We start from the raw sequence: 24,327 nt of genomic DNA, 5'->3' as shown, positions 1-24,327 counted from the left end.
TTGGGAGGCTTTTGAAAAACTCACTGGTCTTTGTGTTTGAATCTGTGTTTGAAATTCAATATTTGACTGAGGGACCTTACAGATGTATGTATTGAGGATAGAGGAAGGGGTATTCATTCAGAATCATTTCAACCCCTATTATTTCACACAGAGTGAGTCCATGTGATTTTATTAAGCCAAATGTTACTCCTGAACTAATTTAGGCTTGCCTTAACGAAGGGGGTGAATACTTATGCAATGACTATATTTTAGTTATTTAATTTTTGTATTAATTTGGAGAGAGTCATTTTATTTTCATTTTTACATTATGGAGTATTTTGTGGAGCTCAATTACAAAACATTACAAATCAATACATTTCAGTTCCACTTTGTAATGCAACAAAATGTGATTAAAGTTCAAGGGTGTGTAGACTTTCTATAGGCACTGTATGACTATCCTGAGACTGTACATTACTGAGTAATGCAACATTTAGTTTTTCACACCGTGTGGGTTGAGGTCTCTTCCTAAGAGACCTACAGCACTGGACATAAACTTGGCCTCGGTGGACCACTATGGCTGTAGACATGCTGTTCGTACATTAGCAGTGAGCTAATGGGGACATGAAGCTAGCGCCAGAGAGAAGCACACGTGTGTTTGTTTGTTTGCATGTGCGCACATGTGTGTCCGTACATACATTTCTGTCCTCATGATTTCCCTTGAGGAGGCAATGTAGCACCGTGGGTGGAAAGAGGAGAAGGATGCGAAGGGTGACAGAGGGGTGAAAGCCTAATGCTCATCCAAGCATGTCGTGCTTTTACGCATGATCAAATTAAAATAATTCATTGATGGTGCGCTAAATTAAAATAATTCAGTGATGGTGCACTGAATTATGCACAAGCTATTGGATGAAAACTTACATAACTCATCAGCCCTATGGTTTTTAGTAGCCTTTTGTCCCTTTTTTTAATGTTTTTTTCATCTGAGAGCTGTATTGTAAAGCTTGCCTTGTCCCAGATCTGTAATAGCCAAGCCAACTCCTCACTACTACATTTTTGGGCAAAATAACATGGAGATCTGTGACCAGGCTACTGACCACTCACTGTCCTTTATTCCCTGTGCTTGTGGCTTGATGGGCAGCCTGTTCACTGCATACACATAACACACCAATATCTGGACCTAACCCTCACACACTGACAGTGTTCAACACTGTCCTCTCTTGATCACACACTGACCACTATCTAATCAGTTACCACCACGAGGTCTACATACCTCATCTGTTACTCTACTGCGTGTCATTTTTTGTTGTTGTTGATCCATTTATTTTTAATTACAATATTTTATTATTTTGGCAGGGTCTTTCAGCCTCTTGAATCTCCTATTGGCCTCTCTCCCTAACTTTCTTACACTCACTCTCTCTCTGGCCATTGATTTCCTCCACCTGGTTTAGTGTCTATTTTCCACCCTCTGATGGGCTTCTGACGGAGTGTAGGAGCTCGGGCCATGAATTCTAGCAGGGAGATGATTGGTGAGAGAAAGATGAGGAGCAAGAACATGGGTTGTTTCAGGGAGTGAGAGGACAAAAAGAGAAGAGGGACAGTCGGTGACGAGAGGGGGAGGGAAAGAGGAGGATGAGGAGGGGAGAGCATTAGCTTGGGAAGGAAAGGAAGGGGAAGACATGGATGAGGAGGAGAGAAGGGAGGGTGGGCTGTTAAAGGGAGAAACTCACATTAGCACTCCCCCTCCTCCTTCTCCCCGCCCCACTTTGATAGATGTGACTTTGATGATGAAAGCAGGGGGACAGCAGTAGGGAGATGTGAATCCCGTCCATGTAACAGCATTTTGAAAGGACACCGCCAAACCATACTAGCTAGCGTAACACGCCAGCATCCCAGGCAACCAACCAACATGTTTTTGGAGGCCGGGGCGATCACAATTTGAGAAATGTGTTTATTTAGAAAAATGACAGAAACATGGCGTCCGAGAAAGTGCTCTGCATGTGTGATGCATCACCTGACATGTCAGAACACAGGCACAAACATTCATGGGCCAGACTAGAAGAGGGATGAGACAGAGAATGGAAATCCAAGGGTTGCGTCCAAAATGGCACCCTATTCCCTATATAGTGCACTACCTTTGACAGGAATGCTATGGGACCTGGTCAAAAGTAGTGCGCTTTTTTGGGGGAGGAATGGTGCGCAATTTGGGACACAGGATTTGTGTGGTTGATTTGCGCTGAACTTCAAGCCTCCTTTAATTCTTGGGGGGTGACAGCAGCAAGGTGGAACATTAAAACCGAGGCTGTAACGAAGATGGAGGTGTTTGCCTTCCAGAAAAAGATTAGAGAAAGAAGAAAAGAAAGGAGAAAATAAAAAAGTTTGCGAGCGTGTTCAAAGTTCTTGATCCAGCAGTAGTAGAGAGACAGACGGGTCCAACACGGCGATGAGACATTTATGTTGTGTCGTGTGCACGCTTCAATTCCATGTCACTGCTCACCGCACATGCATGTCCTATGACTAATTTCCTCACTTCTCTAACACGATCGAACCTTTATGTCAGTGATTAAAACATGCATTCTTTATAATTTAATCCGATATTGCTCTTTGATTGACTGGTGGGCATGGGATGGGGCTATTCTCGGTTGTTTTGAAACCACCATGTGACCTTGTTAAAGAAAGTCAAACATATAAAACATAGAAGTAAATCTACATTATTCACTGTTTTACATGAATTTGTCATCTGTAGTGTGTCTGTTCGTATTTAGGTATATCTTAGATGGAGAGATGGCTAGATTGACTTTATTGTCCTTGAGAGGGACTTTGACTTGCACATTAAAACAAGCAAGCTTACTTATTATACTCAGTTTACAAATATTAACAAGATAGCTTGCGTATACTGATTCTAGAAGTAGCTTCAGTTTTCTTCTATGTACTGTGCTCTATACATAGTGTGTGTGCTGACTGTATTCCTCCGTCTGTCCGTCAGATCTTTGAGCGTATCCTGTTCATCTGGGCGATCCGCCACCCGGCCAGCGGCTACGTGCAGGGCATCAACGACCTCGTCACGCCTTTCTTCGTCGTCTATGTCTTTGAGTACATCAGTGAGTCCCTCTTCCTCCGTCTTCGTCCTCGCTCTTTGTCCTCCCGTCTCCTCCTCTGTCCTCTTCCTCCCTAGTCTTACTCCCTCCTCTCTTCCCTTACTCAAGGGAATAGCCAAAGCCAAAGACGAGATAGTATGTGTTTGTACTTTGGTGAGTCCCTCTCTTCTAGCCGCTTCTCTCATTTAACCTCTACGGGCCACGGGGGCAGTATTGAGAATTTTGAAAAAAATATGTGGCAATTTTTAACTGCCTCCTACACCAACTCAGAAGCTAGGATATGCATATTATTAACACATTCGGATAGAAAACACTCTGAATTTTCTAAAACAGTTTGAATGGTGTCTGTAAGTATAACAAAACTCATATTGCAGGCAAAAACCTGTGAAAAATAGATTTAAAAAAATGAGAATTTTGTGACTGTACTATTTAGTGTCATTGTTTTAAAGATACCACAGTGAGAAAGGATTCAGTTCGCAACTCCTACTGCTTCCACTAGATGTCAACGATCTTTAGAAAGTTGTTTGAAGCATCTGTGATAAATACACACCGAATTAGAAAGCTTACAAGTTGACACGTCATCACTTCATTTTTTGCGCCTGCGCATGAATCTGAGAAGAGTGCCTTTGTCATTATCGTTTATTCTAGACACTTGATAGGTTGTGTGAAAATATTACTGATGTTTACTGATGTTTCACGTTAAAAATGGAACAAAAGATTAGTGCTAAACAACGTTTGACATGTTTAAACAAACGTAAATAGATTATTTACTAGGTTTTCTTTAGTTTTTCGACGTGACTTTACACTGCCCACCTCATTTTGTGGGAGCCTACTGAACGCTAACTATTTGGACATAAATTATGAACTTTGTCAAAAGAAACCACATTTGTTCTGGACCTGGGATCTCTGGCAGCGCCTTCTGATGGAGATAATCAAAGGTAAGGGGATATTTAGAATGTTATTATCGATATTAGATGATGCTAATGCTAACGGTATAGCTTAGCTTAGCTTAGCATATAGCTTATTGTTGTTAGCATAGTACCCAGTTTATACAAAATGTGATTTCCCAGTAAAGTTATTTTGAGATCTGGCCCTTCGGTAGCAATTACGAGATGATAATATATTATTCTTTGAATGACAATATTATAATTTACCAATGTTTTCGAATAGTAATTCCGTGATTTGTAATGCTGGATTCACTGGGTGCATTCGAGCCGAAAAAAATTCTGAATTTCACCGCGACTGTAAATGCTGTTTTTGGATATAAATATGAACTTGATGGAACTAAAAATGCATGTATTGTATAACATAATGTCCTATGAGTGTCATCTGATGCAGATTGTCAAAGGTAAGTGCATAATTCTAGCTAGTTTTCTGTCTGTTGATGCCCTTCTTTGAATTGGCTAAACATTACACGCAGCTATTGTCAATGTACTCTCCTCACATAACCTAACTTTATGCATTCTCCGTAATGCCTCTGAAAATCGGACAGCGTGGTTAGATTTAGGAGATATATCTTTCAAATGGAGGAAAATAGTTGATTATTTGATTTTTTGAAATGATTACTCTTGCAGTTTTGAATTCCCCGCCATGGTCACATGACAATGAATCCCAATACCGGGATAAGATCGGGATAAGATCCTCAACAGGTTTTAAGGGAATAATCCTGTTTTTTACTTCCATCACTGGAATAGATAGCCAAATACTAGGTAGTAGTGTCCACTTCCCTCACTCGAGAGAATACCAAGCCATGAAGAGATCCTAATTTAAATGTTTTAATAGGCTCTCCACCCACAATAGAGCTTGCCTGGATCCCTGCTGTATGAGTTTATGCGGTGTAAATTATTTGTGTTATGAATGTTTCATTAAATTGATGACTTAATGTTCTCTTGTGCTGTGTAGACTGAACTGAGCCTCAAACATTGATTTGCAGAGAGTAAAGCATCTCAAATGACGTGTGTGTGTGTGGGGGGGAAGGGGAGGATTGTGTGTGTATGCACGTGCTTGCACTCTAGTGTGGTTGTGCTAGAGTAAATGGCTGCTCTGCCACTCCAGGGGTTGCTCTAAAGGTATGGTGAGAAGTTGGGTTGTGAACCCAGGGGATTGCAGCTGTTTTGTATGCTGAAGCGTGAAACAGAAAATAGTTATTTCTGTTGCTTTTGACTCCCCTCTCTTTCCTTGTCTCTGACTCAGACCTTGTCGGTCTGTCAGATCCCCAAAGTCTCCTGGTCTGCTTCGCTTTGTTTATATGCATCTTCACGTGCTGCTACTGATGAGCCTTGAAAGCTTACAAAGCCAACAAACCTTCAAACGTGCTCCGCCTGACACGTAACACGATGGTTTGATGTGCTGTCTGTTGTTTTTCACTCGTGTTTTTTGAGAGAGGTTAAGAGAAAGAGAGCGTTCATGCCGGGGAATGAGCAGGCTAATTACGCTTCTGTCTGAAGCTTTCTCTCATGCGCTCGCTCGCTCACTCACTCACTCACTCAAACACACACACTAACTTGTATACTCACACACTCACTCAGTTCAACTTTTGATGGTGCTGCGTCACAGCTAGCTGGCAGCCATTTATTATTTCCCAGTATTCTACAGAGCCTAATGAGGGCTGACATTGGAGTGATTGAAAATGCACGTTAAATAGTTTGATTTTATCCCTTTCATTCATTTGTCAGACTGCGTGAACATCGCAGTCTGACTGAAATGAATGAAAGGGATCAAATCTAACTTTATTTAACGTGCTCCCTCTCTATCACTTTGGGAAGAAAAAGGACTCTCCATCACTAGAGAGAGAAGAAAGAAGTCAGAGGTTTGGAGATTTCAGAGTAATTGAAAGCTGTTAGTGTAGGACATCCCTCTCTGAGTCAGATTCTCGTTGTGTGTTTGTGTGTTGTTGGACTTGGCTTTAGTCTCCTGATCTTGTCAGAAAGCTCCACTGACTAGCAGACCCTGTCTCTCTTTAAAGGAAAGTCATTAGGTTTGTACACTCCTAATGACTTTTTCTTCAGTAGCATTTCACAAGGTGTTAGTACAAACTGTTTGGGGACATTACTGTTGAAGGCAATGCTGCTTTCTGTTTTAGCTGATTCTCTCTTATTAAATGAGTATTGAGGAGGAGAATGAAAGGAGGTGTGCTAGTGTGTGTTTGGATCTGTTTGTGTGTGGGTGTGTGTGTTGTTTTTCAGCAGCGTTTGCAGTAGCTGCAGCCATATCGTGATTCATACTCACTGGATTGTGATGGTTGAATCCCTGTGTGTTAAAGATGCATTTAAAAAACATTATTTATTTAACTAGGCAAGTCAGTTAAGAACAAATTCTTACTTTCAATGATGGCCTAGGCACAGTGGGTTAACTGCCTTGTTCAGAGGCAGAACAACAGATTTTTACCTTGTCAGCTCAGGGATTCGATCTTGCAACCTTTCGGTTACCAGTCCAACGCTCTAACCACTAGGCTACCTGCCGTCCCATGATGACAGGGATGTAATAGAAAGGACAGCAATTCATGCTGTGTTGTGCCTGCTGCTGTTTGGTACCATGCATTATAGAACTTGCCAGCTTGTAGTCCTAAAACCCGGAAATCAGTTACATCTGGTTCATTCAGCTGCACCTTTGGGGAAAATTCATGGGGAAAGATTCAGGTTTTGGGATGAATGCAGAACATAAGGGCTTAAGTTAACACAGGCATAGGAGATCTACGTTTTGTTCTAATGAGATATCAGTCAGTTGACCTTTATGAATTATGAAGCCTTTATGTGCTTTATGTAATTTTTTAAATTACATAAATTCTTCAAAATTCACAAAAGGTGATTTTAGCTGATGAAGATTCTCATAGAACAAAATCTCCTACGCCTGTGTTTGACAGACCTTATTTTCTGCCTTTATCCAAAAACTCATAGGCTTTGCCCAAAAAGACACCATTGCTATTGCTCTATATAGAAGAACAGAAGGTTTTTTTTCCCTCTGCTACGTGCACACACACACACACACGCACGCACGCACGCGCGGACACTTATGCACATATACACACGTCTCTCAAAAGTTTTTTTTTTTTGCGGTAGTCAGTATGCCTACATAATGTAGCTGTAGCATGTTGGCTATAGGCTTTTGTAGTGTACTGTAATACACTGCTTAACCTGTCACCCTGCCTGACCACTAGGGGCAGTACTGACTCTGTTTAATCTACCTTCAGAAAGTATTCATACCCCTTTACTTATTCCACATTTGTGTCCAACCTGCTTGTTTCGGTCCTATGTAGCAAAATTTGAAATGGTGTTTTTTACATTTGATAAAAGTAGAGACTCAGAGCTAGAAAATTGTACATCATACACTACAGTTGAGGAACAATGGTGAAGTAATTCTGCGCTGAAAGTTGCTAAACTTTTGATAACCCCACTTTTGAGAAGCTCTTCTTGGTCTACACCCATTCAGCATCGTTCACACCCTCTTAAGCCTTAGCCCCACTCATCTATTTAAGGATTCACATGTGAGGTCATGCGCTAAACAGAGTAAGGTAGTGTAGTAAACAACCAAAGATTTCAAGAGTGAAAGTAATAGCAAAAATACACTTTATCTAGTCCAATAGATGACTGTAATCACCCCCAACTAGGTTCAATGTTAGCTAGCTAGTTTTGTATTCTGTACAGGCTTTCTTTTCACTCTGTCAATTAGGTTAGTATTGTGGAGTAACTACAATGTTATTGATCCAACCTCAGCTTTCTCCTATCACAGCCATTCAATTCTGTAGCTGTTTTAAAGTCACCATTGACCTCATGGTGAAATCCCTGTGCGGTTTCCTTACTCTCCGGCAACTGAGTTAGGAAGGACGCCTGTGTGTTGTAGTGGGGTACAGAAACGGGGTACTCATTTAAAAATCATGTTAAACACTATTATTGCAAACAGAGTAGTTATTATGTTTTGTGCTGCTGCCATGTTGTGTTGCTACCATGTTGTTGTCTTGTGTTGCTATGATGCTGTGTTGTCATGTGTTGCTGCCATGCTATGTTGTTGTCTTAGGTCTCTCTTTATGTAGTGTTGTGGTGTCTCTCTTGTCGTGATGTGTTTTGTCCAATATATATATATTTTTTTGCCCGGTCCCCGCAGGACGCCTTTTTGTAGGCCATTATTGTAAATAATAATTTGTTCTTAATTGAATTGCCTATTTAAATAAAAATACATTGTTACTTGTTAACCTGTTGGGGCTAGGGGGCAGTATTTGCACGGCCGGATAAAAAACGTACCTGATTTAAACTGGTTACTACTCTTGCCCAGAAACGAGAATATGCATATAATTAGTAGATTTGGATAGAAAACACTCTAAAGTTTCTAAAACTGTTTGAATGGTGTCTGTGAGTATAACAGAACTCATATGGCAGGCTAAAACCTGAGAAGATTCCAAACAGGAAGTGCCCTGTCTGACAATTTATTGTCCTTCTGTAGCCTCTCTATCGAAAATACAGCATCTGTGCTGTAACGTGACATTTTCAAAGGCTTCCATTGGCTCTCAGAAGGCGCCAGAAAGTGTAATGAGATGTCTGCAGTTTCTGGGCAAAGAACAGCAGCAGAGTTTGTTACTGGCCTGCCTAGGGACAGTGATGCAAACGTCCCACCTTGCCCAGGGAGGTTAAGCACATTTTTACCCCTGAACTTATTTAGGCTTGCCATAACAAAGGGGTTGAATACTTATTGACTTAAGACATTTCAGCTTTTGAATGATTTGTAAAAATATTGAAAAACATAATTCCACTTTGACATGGGATATTGTGTGTAGGCAAGTGACAAATTAATTTTATTCAGGCTGTAACACAACAAAATGTGGAAAAAGTTGAGGGGTGTCAGTACTTTCTGAAGGCACTATAACACCAGAGAGAGGTGTTACAGATGTGAGGAAGTTGAGTGACATGCTGTGTCAAATGTGAATCAAAGTTTCCTCTGTCAGGGAAATGATTAAGATGGCCACGTCAACACCATCTAAATACGTCTATCAGACAGGATCAAGGCTGCTGTTCCATCTCTGTCTTCTCGCCTTGCCTTCGCTCTGTAACAACGCTAAGCTATAGCTCTTTTTGTGTCTCTATTTTTGTTCCTTTGTTGCTGCTAGTTTTCAAACAAACGTCTATCTTCCTTCCTTTGATGATGCAAGAACTAAGACGTTGTGGTTCATGCAGGAACCATGGGATGCAACTGCAGCCCCGAATTGGTGGCTGTAGTTGCACACGAATGCTTTTGGCTGCTTCCAAATCCTACACACCAAGCCCCACCCCCTGTCACTCAACCAGGCAGTTCCTCGTACTCGAGATTCACTCGGCATTGAACAACAGCATGCAGTTAAAATAGTTTTCTAACAAGAACGACACTGCTTTCCTCTTTGCATCTTAATATAAATCCACGTTTTCAATATTATACTATTTCTTCAACAGTAATAGCTGGAATCAACATAATGCATAGGCTATGAAAGTATCTGCCTGTCCCTGTTTTGCTGTCGTCTGCTGACTCTCTCCCTCTCCCCATTGTGCCGCACGGAGTAGGGAAAGATGGATTCTGAGAAGCACAAGCATATTACCGTTGCTCAAAATGCTTTTGAGAGAAAAATACAGTTTTTAAAGCAACTTCTATCTAGTTACAGAGAGGATAGTCATATAATGTATTTCTCAATATTGAGTTCATGGCACCACTTTGTAACTGGAGTAGGCTGTAGTTAGTATGGTTTTGGTGCGCTTGCGGAGCGGAGTATGCCATTTGCAGTGAATAGGCCTACATTAAGTAGCTTATAGGCCTAGGTCTGGAACGTTTTTGTAGGACACTAGCCTACATTTACTGATCAATGAATCAATTAGCCTACATGGAAATCTAGCAACAATATCATATTTAGAGTTAGCCTGATAAGTGTGCTGAGTTCCCACTTCTTCAGGTGGGTACAAATATTCCCTATAGGCCAATATGCTCTGAAAAGCATAGGTTTGTTTGCGGTAGTCAGTATGCCTATATAATGTAGCTGTAGCATGTTGGCTATAGGCTTTTGTAGTGTACTGTAATACACTGCTTAACCTGTGTCACTCTGCCTGATCACTAGAGACAGTATTGACTGTGTTTAATCTACCTTCAGAAAGTATTCATACCCCTGGACTTATTCCACATTTGTGACCAACCGGCTTGATTCGGTCCTATGTAGCAAAATTTGAAATGGTGTTTTTTACATTTGATAAAGTAGAGACTCAGAGCTAGAAAATTGTACATCATACACTACAGTTGAGGAACAATGGTGAAGTAATTCTGCTTTGAAAGTTGATAAACTTTTGATAACCCCACTTTTGAGAAAATGGTCCTTGAATATTTTGGTACACCTACTGGAGAGCTCTTCTTTGTCTACACCCATTCAGCATCGTTCATACCCTCTTAAGCCGTAGCCCCACTCATCTATTTAAACTGTTAGGGCTAGGGGGCAATATTTACACGGCCGGATAAAAAACGTACCCGATTTAATCTGGTTACTACTCCTGCCCAGTAACTAGAATATGCATATTTGGATAGAAAACACCCTAAAGTTTCTAAAACTGTTTGAATGGTGTCTGTGATTATAACAGAACTCATGTGGCAGGCAAAAACCTGAGAAGATTCCATGCAGGAAGTGGCCTGTCTGACAAGTTGTTGTTCTTCTTGCCTCTGTTTATTGAAGACTGAGGATCTTTGCTGTAACGTGACACTTCCTACGGCTCCCATAGGCTCTCAGAGCCCGGGAAAAAGCTGAACGATATCGAGGCAGCCCCAGGCTGAAACACATTATCGCTTTTGACAAGTGGCCGATCAGAGGACAATGGGCTTAGGCGCGTGCCCGAGTCGACCCCATGCTTTATTTTCTTTCGTCTGTTTACCTACTTGCAGATTCCCGGTCGGAATATTATCGCTTTTTTTACGAGAAAAATTGCAAAAAAATTGATTTTAAACAGCGGTTGACATGCTTTGAAGTACGGTAATGGAATATTTAGATTTTTTTTTAACGAAATGCGCCGTGCTCGTAACCCTTATTTACCATTCGGATAGTGTCTTGAACGCACAAACAAAACGCCGCTGTTTGAACATAACTATGGATTATTTGGGACCAAACCAACATTTGTTATTGAAGTATAAGTCCTGGGAGTGCATTCTGACGAAGAACCCCAAAGGTAATCAAACTTTTCTAATAGTAAATCGGAGTTTGGTGAAGGCTAAACTTGCTGGGTGTCTAAATAGCTAGCCCTGTGATGCCGGGCTATCTACTTAGAATATTGCAAAATGTGCTTTCACCAAAAAGCTATTTTAAAATTGGACATATCGAGTGCATAGAGGAGTTCTGTATCTATAATTCTTAAAATAATTGTTATGCTTTTTGTGAACGTTTAACGTGAGTAATTTAGTAAATTGTTAGTAAATTCGCCGGAAGTTTGCGGGGGGTATGCTAGTTCTGAACGTCACATGCTAATGTAAAAAGCTGTTTTTTGATATAAATATGAACTTGATTGAACAAAACATGCATGTATTGTATAACATAATGTCCTAGGTGTGTCATCTGATGAAGATCATCAGAGGTTAGTGCTGCATTTAGCTGTCTTCTGGGTTTTTGTGACATTATATGCTAGCTTGAAAAATGGGTGTCTGATTATTTCTGGCTGGGTACTCTGCTGACATAATCTAATGTTTTGCTTTCGTTGTAAAGCCTTTTTGAAATCGGACAGTGTGGTTAGATTAACGAGAGTCTTGTCTTTAAAATGCTGTAAAATAGTCATATGTTTGAGAAATTGAAGTAATAGCATTTCTAAGGTATTTGAATAACGCGCCACAGGATTCCACTGGCTGTTACGTAGGTGGGACGATTTGGTGCCACCTACCCTAGAGAGGTTAAAGATTCACATGTGAGGCCATGTGCTAAACAGAGTAAGGTAGTGTAGTAAACAACCAAAGATTTCAAGAGTAAAAGTGTGAAAGTAGTAGCAACGTGTCAATACATGTAAAATACACAAGATTTCAGGTGCCTTGCTTTTACAAAGTTAACCATTTTCTCTGTAGTGTCCAAAACATCTTTCAAGCTGTCAGGCAAGAGCCTCTCGGTGGATGCTGCAGTGTACCCAAGTGCCGTCGGGAGCAACTGCTTGCATGCGTGTTACCACTCCACTTTGTCTCCCTGTCATGGCTTTTGCGCCATCAGTTCATATACCAACAAGAGCAGCAGCTACATTTGGCTACATACGGTCCGTTAGTGGAATTCCCGAGAGAGAGTAACGGTTAATGTGATTGGATGTTAATTAGGCTACCTGTATTTGACATTGTTGTTATTTCGCTTATACACGAGATGGTTTATTTTATTTTTGGCAGTGAAACAAGGCTATTCAGGCGAGGAAGATTTTGTGAAGATTAAAAAAATATATATATATATATTTTAATCACATTTTTATTTGGCGTTGCGCGTACCCCTGCGGGAATACCTGCTCTATTGGATTGGATGAAGTTCTGGAGGAGAGGACAGATGAGCTCTGGTGGTCTTTTTCTGATTGTCAGTGTGGAGACTGGAGAGAGAGGATCTGTGCTGTCAGAAGGAAGCTACACGTGTTTCCTGGAAGATGACCTATGGTAGTACTGCTGGGCTTTATACAGGAGCAGTAGTGATGTCAGTACAAAGTCAATGGAAAAAAGATAATTTAACTTGTGTCTGTGTGAGTGAGTGTAGGGGTCCGGTCAGGAGTAATAAAGGGGGGCTGCAGCAGGCAGTGTGCCAGTGGGCAGCAGGCAGGAACACCATGATGGTGTCACGGCCAAGGAGTTATGCCAAGGAGTTATGGCAGAGAGGAGAGGTGAGGGGAATTAATATAATAATGAAGGGAGGAATGAGGTGGGCATTCATTCCTGTCTGTCCAGAGCTCTCAAGTACCTCAAGTCCTGCCTGCTGGTCCTGGCATTGAGGGGAAATAGAGGGACAGTGAGTGACTGAGACGGGCTGAGAGAGGAGCAGGGGCAGGGATTGGAAGAGAGGCTGAGAGAGGGATAGAGAAGGGGGGGGAGTGAGGAGCTCAGAGGGAGAAATCCCCCTTATTCGGATCCCCGTTAGCTGTTTTTATTTCATTTTATTTTTTAATCTTTCGACTTATACTTTGCTACCATGATTAGGGATAATCCTGAATGAGTCGTGAATAATAATGATGAGTGAGAAAGTTGCAGACACACAAATATCATACCCCCCCAAATGCAAACTTCCACTGTTATTGTAATAATGGTGAGAGCTGGGTATGATATTTTATTTACAATAAAAGTTACTCCAAAATGACACTATTTTATTTACCATTAATTTCTGTTGGGCACAAAATAATATGAAACACAACCAAAAAAAAGAGCAAATGCATCCAACAAATGTGTAGAATCACAAACTTGATGTAGTCATTGCATACTATTAATATGGGAACAAATACTTAACTTTATACTACTTTAATACACATAAGGGAATTTGTCCCAAATACCCTTTTCCCCCTCATATGGGTGGACTATATACAAAAAGTGGTGTAAATACCCTCAAATTAAAGCTGACAGTCTGCACTTTAACCTCATAGTCATGGTATCATTTCAAAGTGCTTAAGTACAGAGCTAAGACAACAAGAATGTGTCACTGTTCCAATACTTTTGGAGCTCACTGTGTATTAAGTGAACTAGGTCCCCATCATGTCCACTTAAATCAAATCACATTTTATTGGTCACATACACATATTTAGCAGATGTTATTGCTGGTATAGCGAAATTCTTGTTTGTGTTCCTAGCTCCAACAGTGCACTTCTTAAGAAATTGAAAATTATACATTGTGACAGAGCTGGCAAATACATTACTTATCAGGTTTTTATTCAGAATAATAAACCAGACATATGGCCCAGCTCTGACGGAGTCTACACTGTAAGCTGACGCATAGACATGAAGATTGGTTTTAATAACAGCGACAGAACAGTGTCAAAGAAGACCAAATAAGCTAAGCGAAGAGAATCTACCTGCTCTGTTAGCAGTGCTATCCTAGCAAGTTGTTAGCATGGTTGGTTGGTTTACAGTCTGAGACCTAGCTGACACTGGGCATCTCTGTCAAACTCTAAACAGCGCTAATGTTTTTTTTTAAATGTTTTATTGTGTGTCACTCTCAGCATCTGACAGAGGGATGGGGATTGTAGGCGGAAGGAGGAGCAGTCAGGGAAAAACCATGTAGAGAGGGGTAGAGAGGAATATACAGTCAGCCTAAACGATAAACCATGTAGACGAGAGAGAAATACACATATTGAGCTTCAACGACAGCCCCATTGGACTACTCCAAGCAAGCTAGAGATGATCCCTTTCTACTAAGCAGAGAAGCGATTGAAGTCAACACGCTTTGATTGTGAGTAGGCCTATATTTTGTGTTTACACCATGTGATTAAAATGGGAGACTTTTGATGTAATGAATCACAGTCAAAATGTCACTCTTCTGTTTTACTTGTCTCTCCAGCAGAGTCTTGTAGCTTTAGCCAACTACTTTGTCAGCTACTACCAGGCTGGCTGAGTTTCTCCACGTTTAAGTGGTCCGTATTGACTGTGTGAGGATCACGCCTACAGTCCGTCGTTCAGTTTGGTTTGGCTGTGGGTTGAGCGGGGGGCCAGAGGTGTGTGTGTGTGTCTGTCTGTCTGGTGTCTGTGAATGGAGCACTGGGTCAGTTGGGGGTAGTCTATCTGGTGTCTGTGGATTGAGCGGAGGTTCAGTGGGCTGTCTGTCATTTGGTCTGTGGATTGAGTTTAGTGTCAGTGGGGTGTGTTGGTTCTCTGTCGTGCTGTCTGTTGATTGAGCAGAAGGTCAGTGGTCGGTGTCTGCTCTGTCTGTGGATTGAGCGGGGGATCAGTGTAGTGTGTCTTGTTGCTGAGTATTTAATGAGTATCGGTTTGTTCGCAGTCTCCCATCGCCAGGCGCTGATTTTTACGCTTAGCTGATTAATGTTCTTTATTTGCTCTAACGAGTCATTAAGTAATTGCCTCTGCACGGCCACTGGCATTCACTGGAGGTTTTCTCCCCTCTTTCCTCTGCTCTCTCTCATCCCCCTCTCTTCTATCGTTCTCTGATGGAGTTCCTCATTGACCCAAGTTTGTGTCTGGTAGACTGATGTGGGAGGCAGGGAACAGTGCACACACACAGTACTTATTGGCAGTAGTAAAGAAATGTGCATCTGAAGTAGGCCTAGCAATTAGAAAGAAGACTAACTTTAGTTTTGTTTTTGCCTCTTGCTCTGTTTTTTAAATATGGTTATTTAGAATCTGTTTTGGCTTGAGACACTTTTCTTTTACTTGGGCTTTTCATCTATATTTATTTATTACACAGTACTCATGTTTCTAGTTTATTTCCATTTTAAATCATTGTTGTGAAATATAATACAGTATCATACTAAGTACAGTACTTGGAATAGTTCGTATCACGTCTTGAAATATTTTCTTCTTTAAGATGATGGAGAAGCTGACTCATTATTCCAATGGCCAGGAACTGAAACACCAGATCTATTTTGAGACTTTCTCCACACATTTTCTCATCATTCCTGATTCCATAAAATGCACTGGAGCCGAGAATGGTTCTGAAAAAACTCCTTGTCAAGATGTAATACATTTTCCATGAATAATAATCACGGTTATTGAATATTTTGGTATTACCTTAATTCCTCTGCTATAAAAAGGCATAAATTGGATTTCTCGCCATGAAAAATTGCTCCTTTATCATTTTGTCACCCTGCTAAAATGCATTTGACATGATGCAATTCAGATTGTCATCTTTTTTTAAGATACACATTTGTTGTTGAATCATCTTCCACTCTTCCGATGTCAATTTATTTGCGTCAGTAGTAATTCAGGTTGTAGCTACTGCACATAAACTCAGCAAAAAAAGAAACGTCCTCTCACTGTCAACTGCGTTTATTTTCAGCAAACTTAACGTGTAAATATTCAACAACTGAGACATAAACTGAACAACTTCCACTGACATGTGACGAACAGAAATTGATTAATGTGTCCCTGAAAAAAGGAGGGGGTCAAAGTGTCAAAAGTAACAGTCACTATCTGGTGTGGCCACCAGCTGCATTAAGTACTGCAGTATATCTCCTTCTCATTGACTGCACGAGATTTGCCAGTTCTTGCTGTGAGATGTTACCCCACTCTTCCACCAAGCCACCTACAAGTTCCTGGACATTTCTGACGGGAATGGCCCTAGCCCTCACCCTCGAGATCCAACAGGTCACAGACGTGCTCAATGGGATTGAGATCCGGGCTCTTCGCTGGCCATGGCAGAACACTGGCATTCCTGTCTTGCAGGAAATCATGCACAGAACGAGCAGTATGGCTGGTGGCATTGTCATGCTGGAGGGTCAGGATGAGCCTACAGGAAGGGTACCACATGAGGGAGGAGGATGTCTTCCCTGTAACGCACAGCGTTGAGATTGCCTGCAATGGCAACAAGCTCAGTCCGATGATGCTGTGACACACCGCCCCGGACCATGACAGACCCTCCACCTCCAAATCGATCCCATTCTAGAGTACAGGCCTCGGTGTAACGCTCATTCCTTCGACGATAAACGCGAATCTGACCATCACCCCGGGGTGAGACAAAACCGCGACTCGTCAGTGAAGAGCACTTCTTGCCAGTCCTGTCTGGTCCAGCGACGGTAGGTTTGTGCCAATAGGCGACGTTGTTGCCGGTGATGTCTGGTGAGGACCTGCCTTACAACAGGCCTACAAGCCCTCAATCCAGCCTCTCTCAGCCTATTGCAGACAGTCTGAGCACTGATGGAGGGATTGCGCGTTCCTGGTGTAACTCGGACAGTTGTTGTTGCCATGCTGTTACCTGTCCCGCAGGTATGATGTTCGGATATACCGATCCTGTGCAGGTGTTGTTACACGTGGTCTGCCACTGCGAGGACGATCAGCTGTCCGTCCTGTCTCCCTGTAGCACTGTCTTAGGTGTCTCACAGTATGGACATTGCAATTTATTGCCCTGGCCACATCTGCAGTCCTCATGCCTCCTTGCAGCATGCCTAAGGCACGTTCACGCAGTTTTCATAACTGTGACCTTAATTGCCTACCGTCTGTAAGCTGTTATTGTCTTAACGACTGTTCTACTGGTGCATGTTCATTAATTGTTTATGGTTCATTGTACAAGCATGGGAAACAGTGTTTAAACCTTTTACAACAAGATCTGTGAAGATATTTGGATTTTTACGAATTTTCTTTGAAAGACAGGGTCCTGAAAAAGGGACGTTTCTTTTTTTGCTGAGTTTATTTATCAATTAACATCCCACTCAGCCTCGTAGACCAAGGCTACGTCCCAAATGGTGCCCTGTTCCCTATAGAGTGCACTACTTTTGACTGGGTCCCATAGGGCTCTGGTCAAAAGTAGTGCACTATGTAGGGAGTAGGGTGCCATTTGGGGCGTAGAGCATAATATCTCCCATTCTTAAATTTTTATATATATTTTTTTTACCTTGTTTTTCTCCCCAATTTCGTTGTATCCAATTGTCTCCTGAACAGACTCAGGAGAGGCGAAGGTCGAGAGCCGTGCATCCTCCGAAACACAACCCAACCAAGCCACACTGCTTCTTGACACAATACCCACTTAACCCGGAACCAGCCGCACCAATGTGTCGGCGGCAACACCGTGCACCTGATGACTGTGTCAGCGTGCACTGCGCCCGGCCAGCCTCAGGAGTCGCTAGTGCACGATGGGACAAGGACGTCCCTGCTGGCCAAACCCTCCCCTAACCCGGACGATGTTGGGCCAATTGTGCGCCGCCCCATGTGTTTCCCGGTCGCGGCCGGCTGCAACAGAGCTTGGACTTGAACCCAGAATCTCCAGTGGCACAGCTAGCACAGCGATGCAGTGCCTTAGACCACTGCGCCACTCGGGAGGCCCCCATTAACTTAATTATACTTCTAATGATTTCTGTGAGACTGCAAATTAATTTCTTAATGGATTGATCTTCTTCCATATCTCACACTCTAGAAATGTTCCCTCTTCTTTTCCTCTTCTCATCCTCCTCTTTTCTCCGTTAGTGGCAGCTCATCTAGAGTGATGAGTCTCTGTTTATCTCTGCCTCGATAACAGGTGAAGTCAGTGGGGATAGTGTGTGTTATATTGTGGTAAGTTTCAAGTTTTATTGTCACGTGCACAAGTACAGTGAAATGTCTTTCTTGCAAGCTCTTTTCCAACAATGCGGTAATCAAGTAAGCGGTAAGATGTTCACATTGTGTGTAGACTATAGTAATGTAGACTAAAGAGCCTTCCTAGACATACAGCTAGAGCCTAGTTCTCCCCACATTAGAGGTCTTCACGGGACTCGTTTGGAAATGGACTTAGGGCTTTCCTACCAGTACACGTTTTTCATAAATACATTTTTATAACATAGAGAAGCGTTCCGAATGGACCCGTGGACAACTAGACCCATTCCATATAGACCTGGTCGGTTCCAGACCCAATCCGAGTGAGGCAAGCAGAAGAAAAGCTACTTTTTTACCCGGAGCTGATACAGAGCGAAAGGAGGGAGCGAGAGGTGCCTCTCTAGCAGATGGGGGAAGGGCCATACTGTGAGCAAGTGACACAGGGAGCAGGGAGGGAGAGACAAGAGACGCCAACCAACCAAGCACACTCGTGCTTTAGTACACTAATAGCTGTCATATAGCTAGATTATTTATCATCAAATATGATTACGTAGTACCTGTCTTGACTGCATCAAACTGGGAGAAGCTAGTTAAGATAGCCTGCTAGGCTAATTAAGGCAGCATCCTACAGTTACAAATGACAACCACTCCATTCAGAATATTAAGTAGCAGCCTACCTGTTGGCTTTTGGTCGTTGTAGCCTATCCTTCTCCTTTAACTTATTCCGTCATTTTAATTCCATCTTCCATTGATTAGATATCTCAAAAATGTTGCAACACACGAGGCTCTATGACTATAGCCTATTTCTGCTTTAATGACTCATGATTGGCCAACAACAAGCTACACGCGCCACGCTCCTCTATCGTGAAAAGCAATAGCAGCAGCATAAGTTATAGAATTTATCTCTCTCTACTGCAGCAGTCGAGTTTGGATCTCTTCGGGCCCTTCTGGACAAGTCAGTTACCCAAGACCCGTGACAATCATATGAGCTCCTACCCAGACCTGTGAAATGATTTAGAATTCTGGATCCAGATCTGTTTGGGTCCCGGATCGGGTATAGGTCGATCCGCGAAGACCTGTACCCCACATCTGTCCAATTGATAGGTCTATGGTCTATAGCTCCATAGTCTATAACTCCATGTATTTCTTTGTGGCAGTGAGAGCCCTAGATACAGTACTGGACCACTAGCCAAGCAACCAGCAGGCCACAGAGAGAACAGCAACAACATCTCTGTGCATCTTTAATAGCACCCTATTCCCTACTGTATATAGTGCACTACTTTTGACCAGTGCCATTTCAGATACAGCCATAGAAACATCTCTGAAATGCAGCTCTGCTCTGCTCTGCTCTGCTCTGCTCTGCTGCTGTACCATCGCCATGGTTACGTGATTGCGGAGCAAGCGTTGGACGTTGGTAGGTGAATCGTACTGCTGGGTTGGTTGGGTGTAGAGGAGAAGCAGCTGTGTGTGTTGGCTGACTGCGTGGGCTGGGCTGGTGCTAGTCTAGTCCAGTGCAAAGCCTATGGCCACAGGCAGTTATTTTGATCCTCTAGCTTGTGTCCTCTGTAGGCTATCATACGTTTGCTATAGGAGGAAGACACGCAAGCACACAGAGTGCAGATCTCTTTGTTTATTACCGCACAATGTCTATTTCCATAAATCACAGATGGATTCACAACGCTCCCTCTCCTCTTTCTCTCACACTGTGTAATTACGCTCCCAGCATCACTTGTTTCTCAGCATCACTTGTTTCTCTCTACTAAGACAACTTTGCCAAATTTGACTCTCATATTAATTATCCACTGTTTCAATTACCTACCTGAGAGGAATCTATGTGATAATCATTAACCAATACTAGGTTTAAGGATAATTGGCTTGTGTTAGTCAGGTTGGGTTAATCTCAGTGAGATTACTGATATCTGTGGTTTGTGGCCACTCTTGGCTCTGTGAAGACTATACAAGAGGATATTGACACATCTAGACATGACATACAGGCTTTCATAGACTCCAAAACCATCTCTCCACAATGTTTTCAGCTAAGGGAAGCCTGATGAAGAAAATTCAGTTGTGAATGTAACACTTTTTGGGCAATAATGTATTGAGAAAAACAAATGTTTTGAGACAAACAATCTGGGTACTCAGACTAGGTTGTAGATATACAGTATCAGTCAAAAGTTTGGACACCTACTCATTCAAGGGTTTTTCTTAATTTGTACTATTTTCTACATTGTAGAATAATAGTGAAGACATCAAAACTATGAAATAACACATATGGAATCAAGTAGTAACCCAAAAAGTGTTAAACAAATCAAAATATATTGGAAATTTGAGATTCTTCAAAGTAGCCACCCTTTGCCTTGATGACAGCTTTGCACACTCTTGGCATTCTCTCAACCAGCTTCAGCTGGAATGCTTTTCCAACAATCTTGAAGGAGTTCCCACATATGCTGTGCACTTGTTGGCTGCTTTTCCTTCACTCTGTGGTCCAACTCATCTCAATTGGGTTGAGATCGGATGATTGTGGAGGCCAGGTCTTCTGATGCAGCACTCCGTCACTCTTGGTCAAATAGCCCTTACACAGCCTGGAGGTGTGTTGGGTCATTGTCCTCTTGAAAAAGAAATGATAGTCCCACTAAGCACAAACCAGATGGGATGGCGTATCGCTGCAGAATGCTGTGGTAGCCATGCTGGTTAAGTGTGCCTTGAATTATAAATAAATCACTGACAGTGTCACCGTCAAAGCACCATCACACCACCTCCTCCATGCTTCACGGTGGAAACCACAATCCGGAGATCATCCGTTCATCTACTCTGCGTCTCACAAAGACATGGCAGTTGGAACCAAAAATCTCAAAGTTGGACTCATCAGACCAAAGGACAGATTTCCACCGGTCTAATGTCCATTGCTCATGTTTCTTTGCTCAAACAAGTCTCTTCTTCTTATTGGTGTCCTTTACTAGTGGTTTCTTTGCAGCAATTTGACCATGAAGGCCTGCTTCACACAGTCTCCTCTGAATAGTTGATGTTGAGATGTGTCTGTTACTTGAAGTCTGTGAGGAATTTATTTGGGCTGCAATCTGAGGTGCAGTTAACTCTAATGAATTTATCCTCTCCAGCAAAGGTAACTCTGGGTCTTTCTTTTGTGTGGCGGTCCTCATGAGAGCCAGTTTCATCAAAGCGCTTGATGGTTTTTGCGACTGCATTTGAAGAAACTTTTTTAAAGTTCTTAACATTTTCCGGATTGACTGACCTTCATGTCTTAAAGTAATCTTTGCTTATTTGAGCTGTTCTTGCCATAATATGGATTTACAGGGCTAATAGGGCTATCTTCTGTATTCCACCCCTGCCTTGTCACAACACAACTGATTGGCTGAAACGCATTTAAGAAGGAAAGAAATTCCACAAATGAACAAGGCTCACCTGTTAATTGAAATGCATTCCAGGTGACGACTTCATGAAGCTGTTTGAGAGAATGCCAAGAGTGTGCAAAGCAGTCATCAAGGCAAAGGGTTTGATTTGTTTAACATTTTTTTGTTTACTACATTGGAGATGTGTTATTTCACATATACAATTTAGAAAATAGTAAAAATAAAGAAAAACCCTTGAATGAGGGTGCTGTGTCCAAATGTTAGACTGGTACTCTACATGCCATCCAAGTTGTCACAGACTCCAAAATAATTACTACACAATTTTTTTCAGTTAAGGTAAGCTGGATAAAGCCTCCTGCAGGCTTCCATTAGCAACTCAATTATCTTTATGTGGTGTTCTGTGTGCAATTTTAAAAGAATTGGCTCAGTTACATTGCTATGCATATGATCTATTAGAAGCAATTATTGGTTCCATGATTGTTTTCCCCAACAACAAAAAAGTTCACACGGAGATTGCAGACTGGAAGCTGTGGTATCTCACCGGCCAATAAGAAGCTGCTTGGCTCGGGCTTGGCAGATTTAGAGGAGGGGAGGATCTGTGTTAGGCTGATAGTGAAAGAGACTCATGGAAACACACACACACATCCACACTCTATTTGCATTGGGAAAATCACCATGTATAGTGCCTTGCAAAAGTATTCACCCCCCTTGGTGTTTTTCCCTGTTTTGTTGCATTATAACTTGTAATTTCAATTGATTTTTATTTGGATTTCATGTAATGGACATACACAAAATAGTTCAAATTGGTGAAGTGAAATAAAAAAACTTTTTTCAAAACATAAATAAAATTTAAAACGGAAAAGTGGTGCGTGCATATGTATTCACCCCCTTTGCTATGAAGCCCCTAAATTAGATCTGGTGCAACCAATTGCCTTCAGAAGTCACATAATTAGTTAGATTGCACACAGGTGGATTTTATTTAAGTGTCACATGATCTCAGTATATATACACATGTTCTGAAAGGCCCCAGAGTAAGGAACACCACTAAGCAGGGGGCACAACCAAGCAAGCGGCACTATGAAGACCGAGGAACTCTCCAAACAGGTCAGGGACAAAGTTGTGGAGAAGTACAAATCAGGGTTGTGTTATAAAAAAAATATCTGAAACTTTGAACATCCCTCAGAGCACCATTTAAATCCATTATTTAAAATGGAAAGAATATGGCACCACAACAAACCTGCCAAGAGCGGGCCGCCCACCAAAACTCACGGACCAGGCAAGGAGGGCATTAATCAGAGAGGCAACAAAGAGACCAACGATAACCCTGAAGGAGCTGCAAAGCTCTACAGTGGAGATTGGAGTATCTGTCCATAGGACCACTTTAAGCCGTTCACCCCATAGCTTTACGGAAGAGAGGTGAGAAAAAAGCTATTGCTTAAAGAAAAGAATAAGCAAACACGTTTTGTGTTTGCCAAAAGGCATGTGGGAGACTCCCCAAATATATGGAAGACTCTGGTCAGATGAGACTAAAATTGAGCTTTTTGGCCATCAAGTGTCGTGTCTTTGGGCACCATTAACTGAAGACATGCTTATCAATTAACTCCCTGTAATTATTATTACGCGATTAAACAGATTAATCGTTTAACTGTAATTAACTAGGAGATCGGGGCACCAAGGAAAATATTCAGATTACAAAGTTATAATTTTCCTAATAACTTTCCTATATTATATTATATTATAGGCCGATTATCTTCTGGTTTAAATGGTGTATTTTACCTCGTCCAGTCTCATTCCAAACGTCGTAAATTGTTGTATCTGCACGAATCCAGCCTTTACTAAAAGTCATCCATACATCAATTGTCTTAAAATCATTTATTTACTAAACTAAGTAATTCACAGAAAGCATACAAACAGTAATTATCGTCACAAAGAATTGGTAGAGTAATGTGCCCTAGTGGGCTAAACAGGCATGGCTGGTGTCTTGTTAAACAAAGGGTCATAAAGGGCAGCTGAGGAGGCACACAGAGTTCATTAATATTAACAATTGATATGCTAATCCTTTGCACATGAACGCTCACTCATTCGGGAACAATTGCAATCAATATATATTTACGCTCAGTGTGTCGTCGGGATCCTTGTTGGAGAGTTTTTGTCCTGTTGGAGAGCTTTTGTCCGCGTTCTCTCTCTCGGTTAGAATGGATCTTTCAAAGCGACATTCATTAATGTCGTTATAGAATGGATGTTTCGTCGGTCTTCGCGTTCGATGATATCGAGTACTTAGCTGCAGACTAATAATTAATATCAAAGACTTGTTCTTATTCTGTCGGTATCGATAGTCTAAAACTTAACCACGTGGTGTAGTTAACTTTCAGTAGATGAATTGGATGGTCAAACCTATTGGCCAACTCGTAATGGAGTGAAGGCCTGGTCTGAAGAAAGTAAATCAGGGTGGGGGTTTTATACGTGAACATAGGACCAGGCGTCATGTGACAAGCCTGTTCTGTCTGTGTCCCTGGGGGGCGTGCCGATGACTGATTTTAAGCTTTGAACAGAAATACATTCTATCACATTAACATCAGTACATAGCATCTCAACGTATTCCAAATAGCTTTATCCTTATTAATACATTTTATACAACCATTTAGATGCAAGTCCCATAGCTGAGGCTATTATATAAACAGTATTATGGTAATATGGCTATATTGTCTCTTCTGAGTATCACAAAA

The 24,327-nt window shown here is 41.7% G+C and overlaps 1 protein-coding gene across 2 annotated transcripts in view; it reads left to right on the top strand.

Moving 5' to 3' along the window:
- LOC115198647 (TBC1 domain family member 22B-like) overlaps positions 1-24,327 on the top strand; it is a 187,693-nt gene that overhangs the window by 53,192 nt on the left and 110,174 nt on the right. For both annotated transcript variants that reach the window (XM_029760749.1, XM_029760748.1), the window contains exon 9: positions 2,963-3,077. In XM_029760749.1, coding sequence (XP_029616609.1) covers positions 2,963-3,077 — 115 coding nt within the window. The remainder of the gene's footprint in view (positions 1-2,962; positions 3,078-24,327) is intronic.

The sequence above is a fragment of the Salmo trutta genome, chromosome 8 (genome assembly GCF_901001165.1).
Source record: "Salmo trutta chromosome 8, fSalTru1.1, whole genome shotgun sequence".
Classification (NCBI taxonomy): Eukaryota; Metazoa; Chordata; class Actinopteri; order Salmoniformes; family Salmonidae; genus Salmo; species Salmo trutta.
The sequence above is the reverse complement of the archived record's forward strand: the minus strand, read 5'-3'. Positions and strand labels throughout refer to the sequence as shown.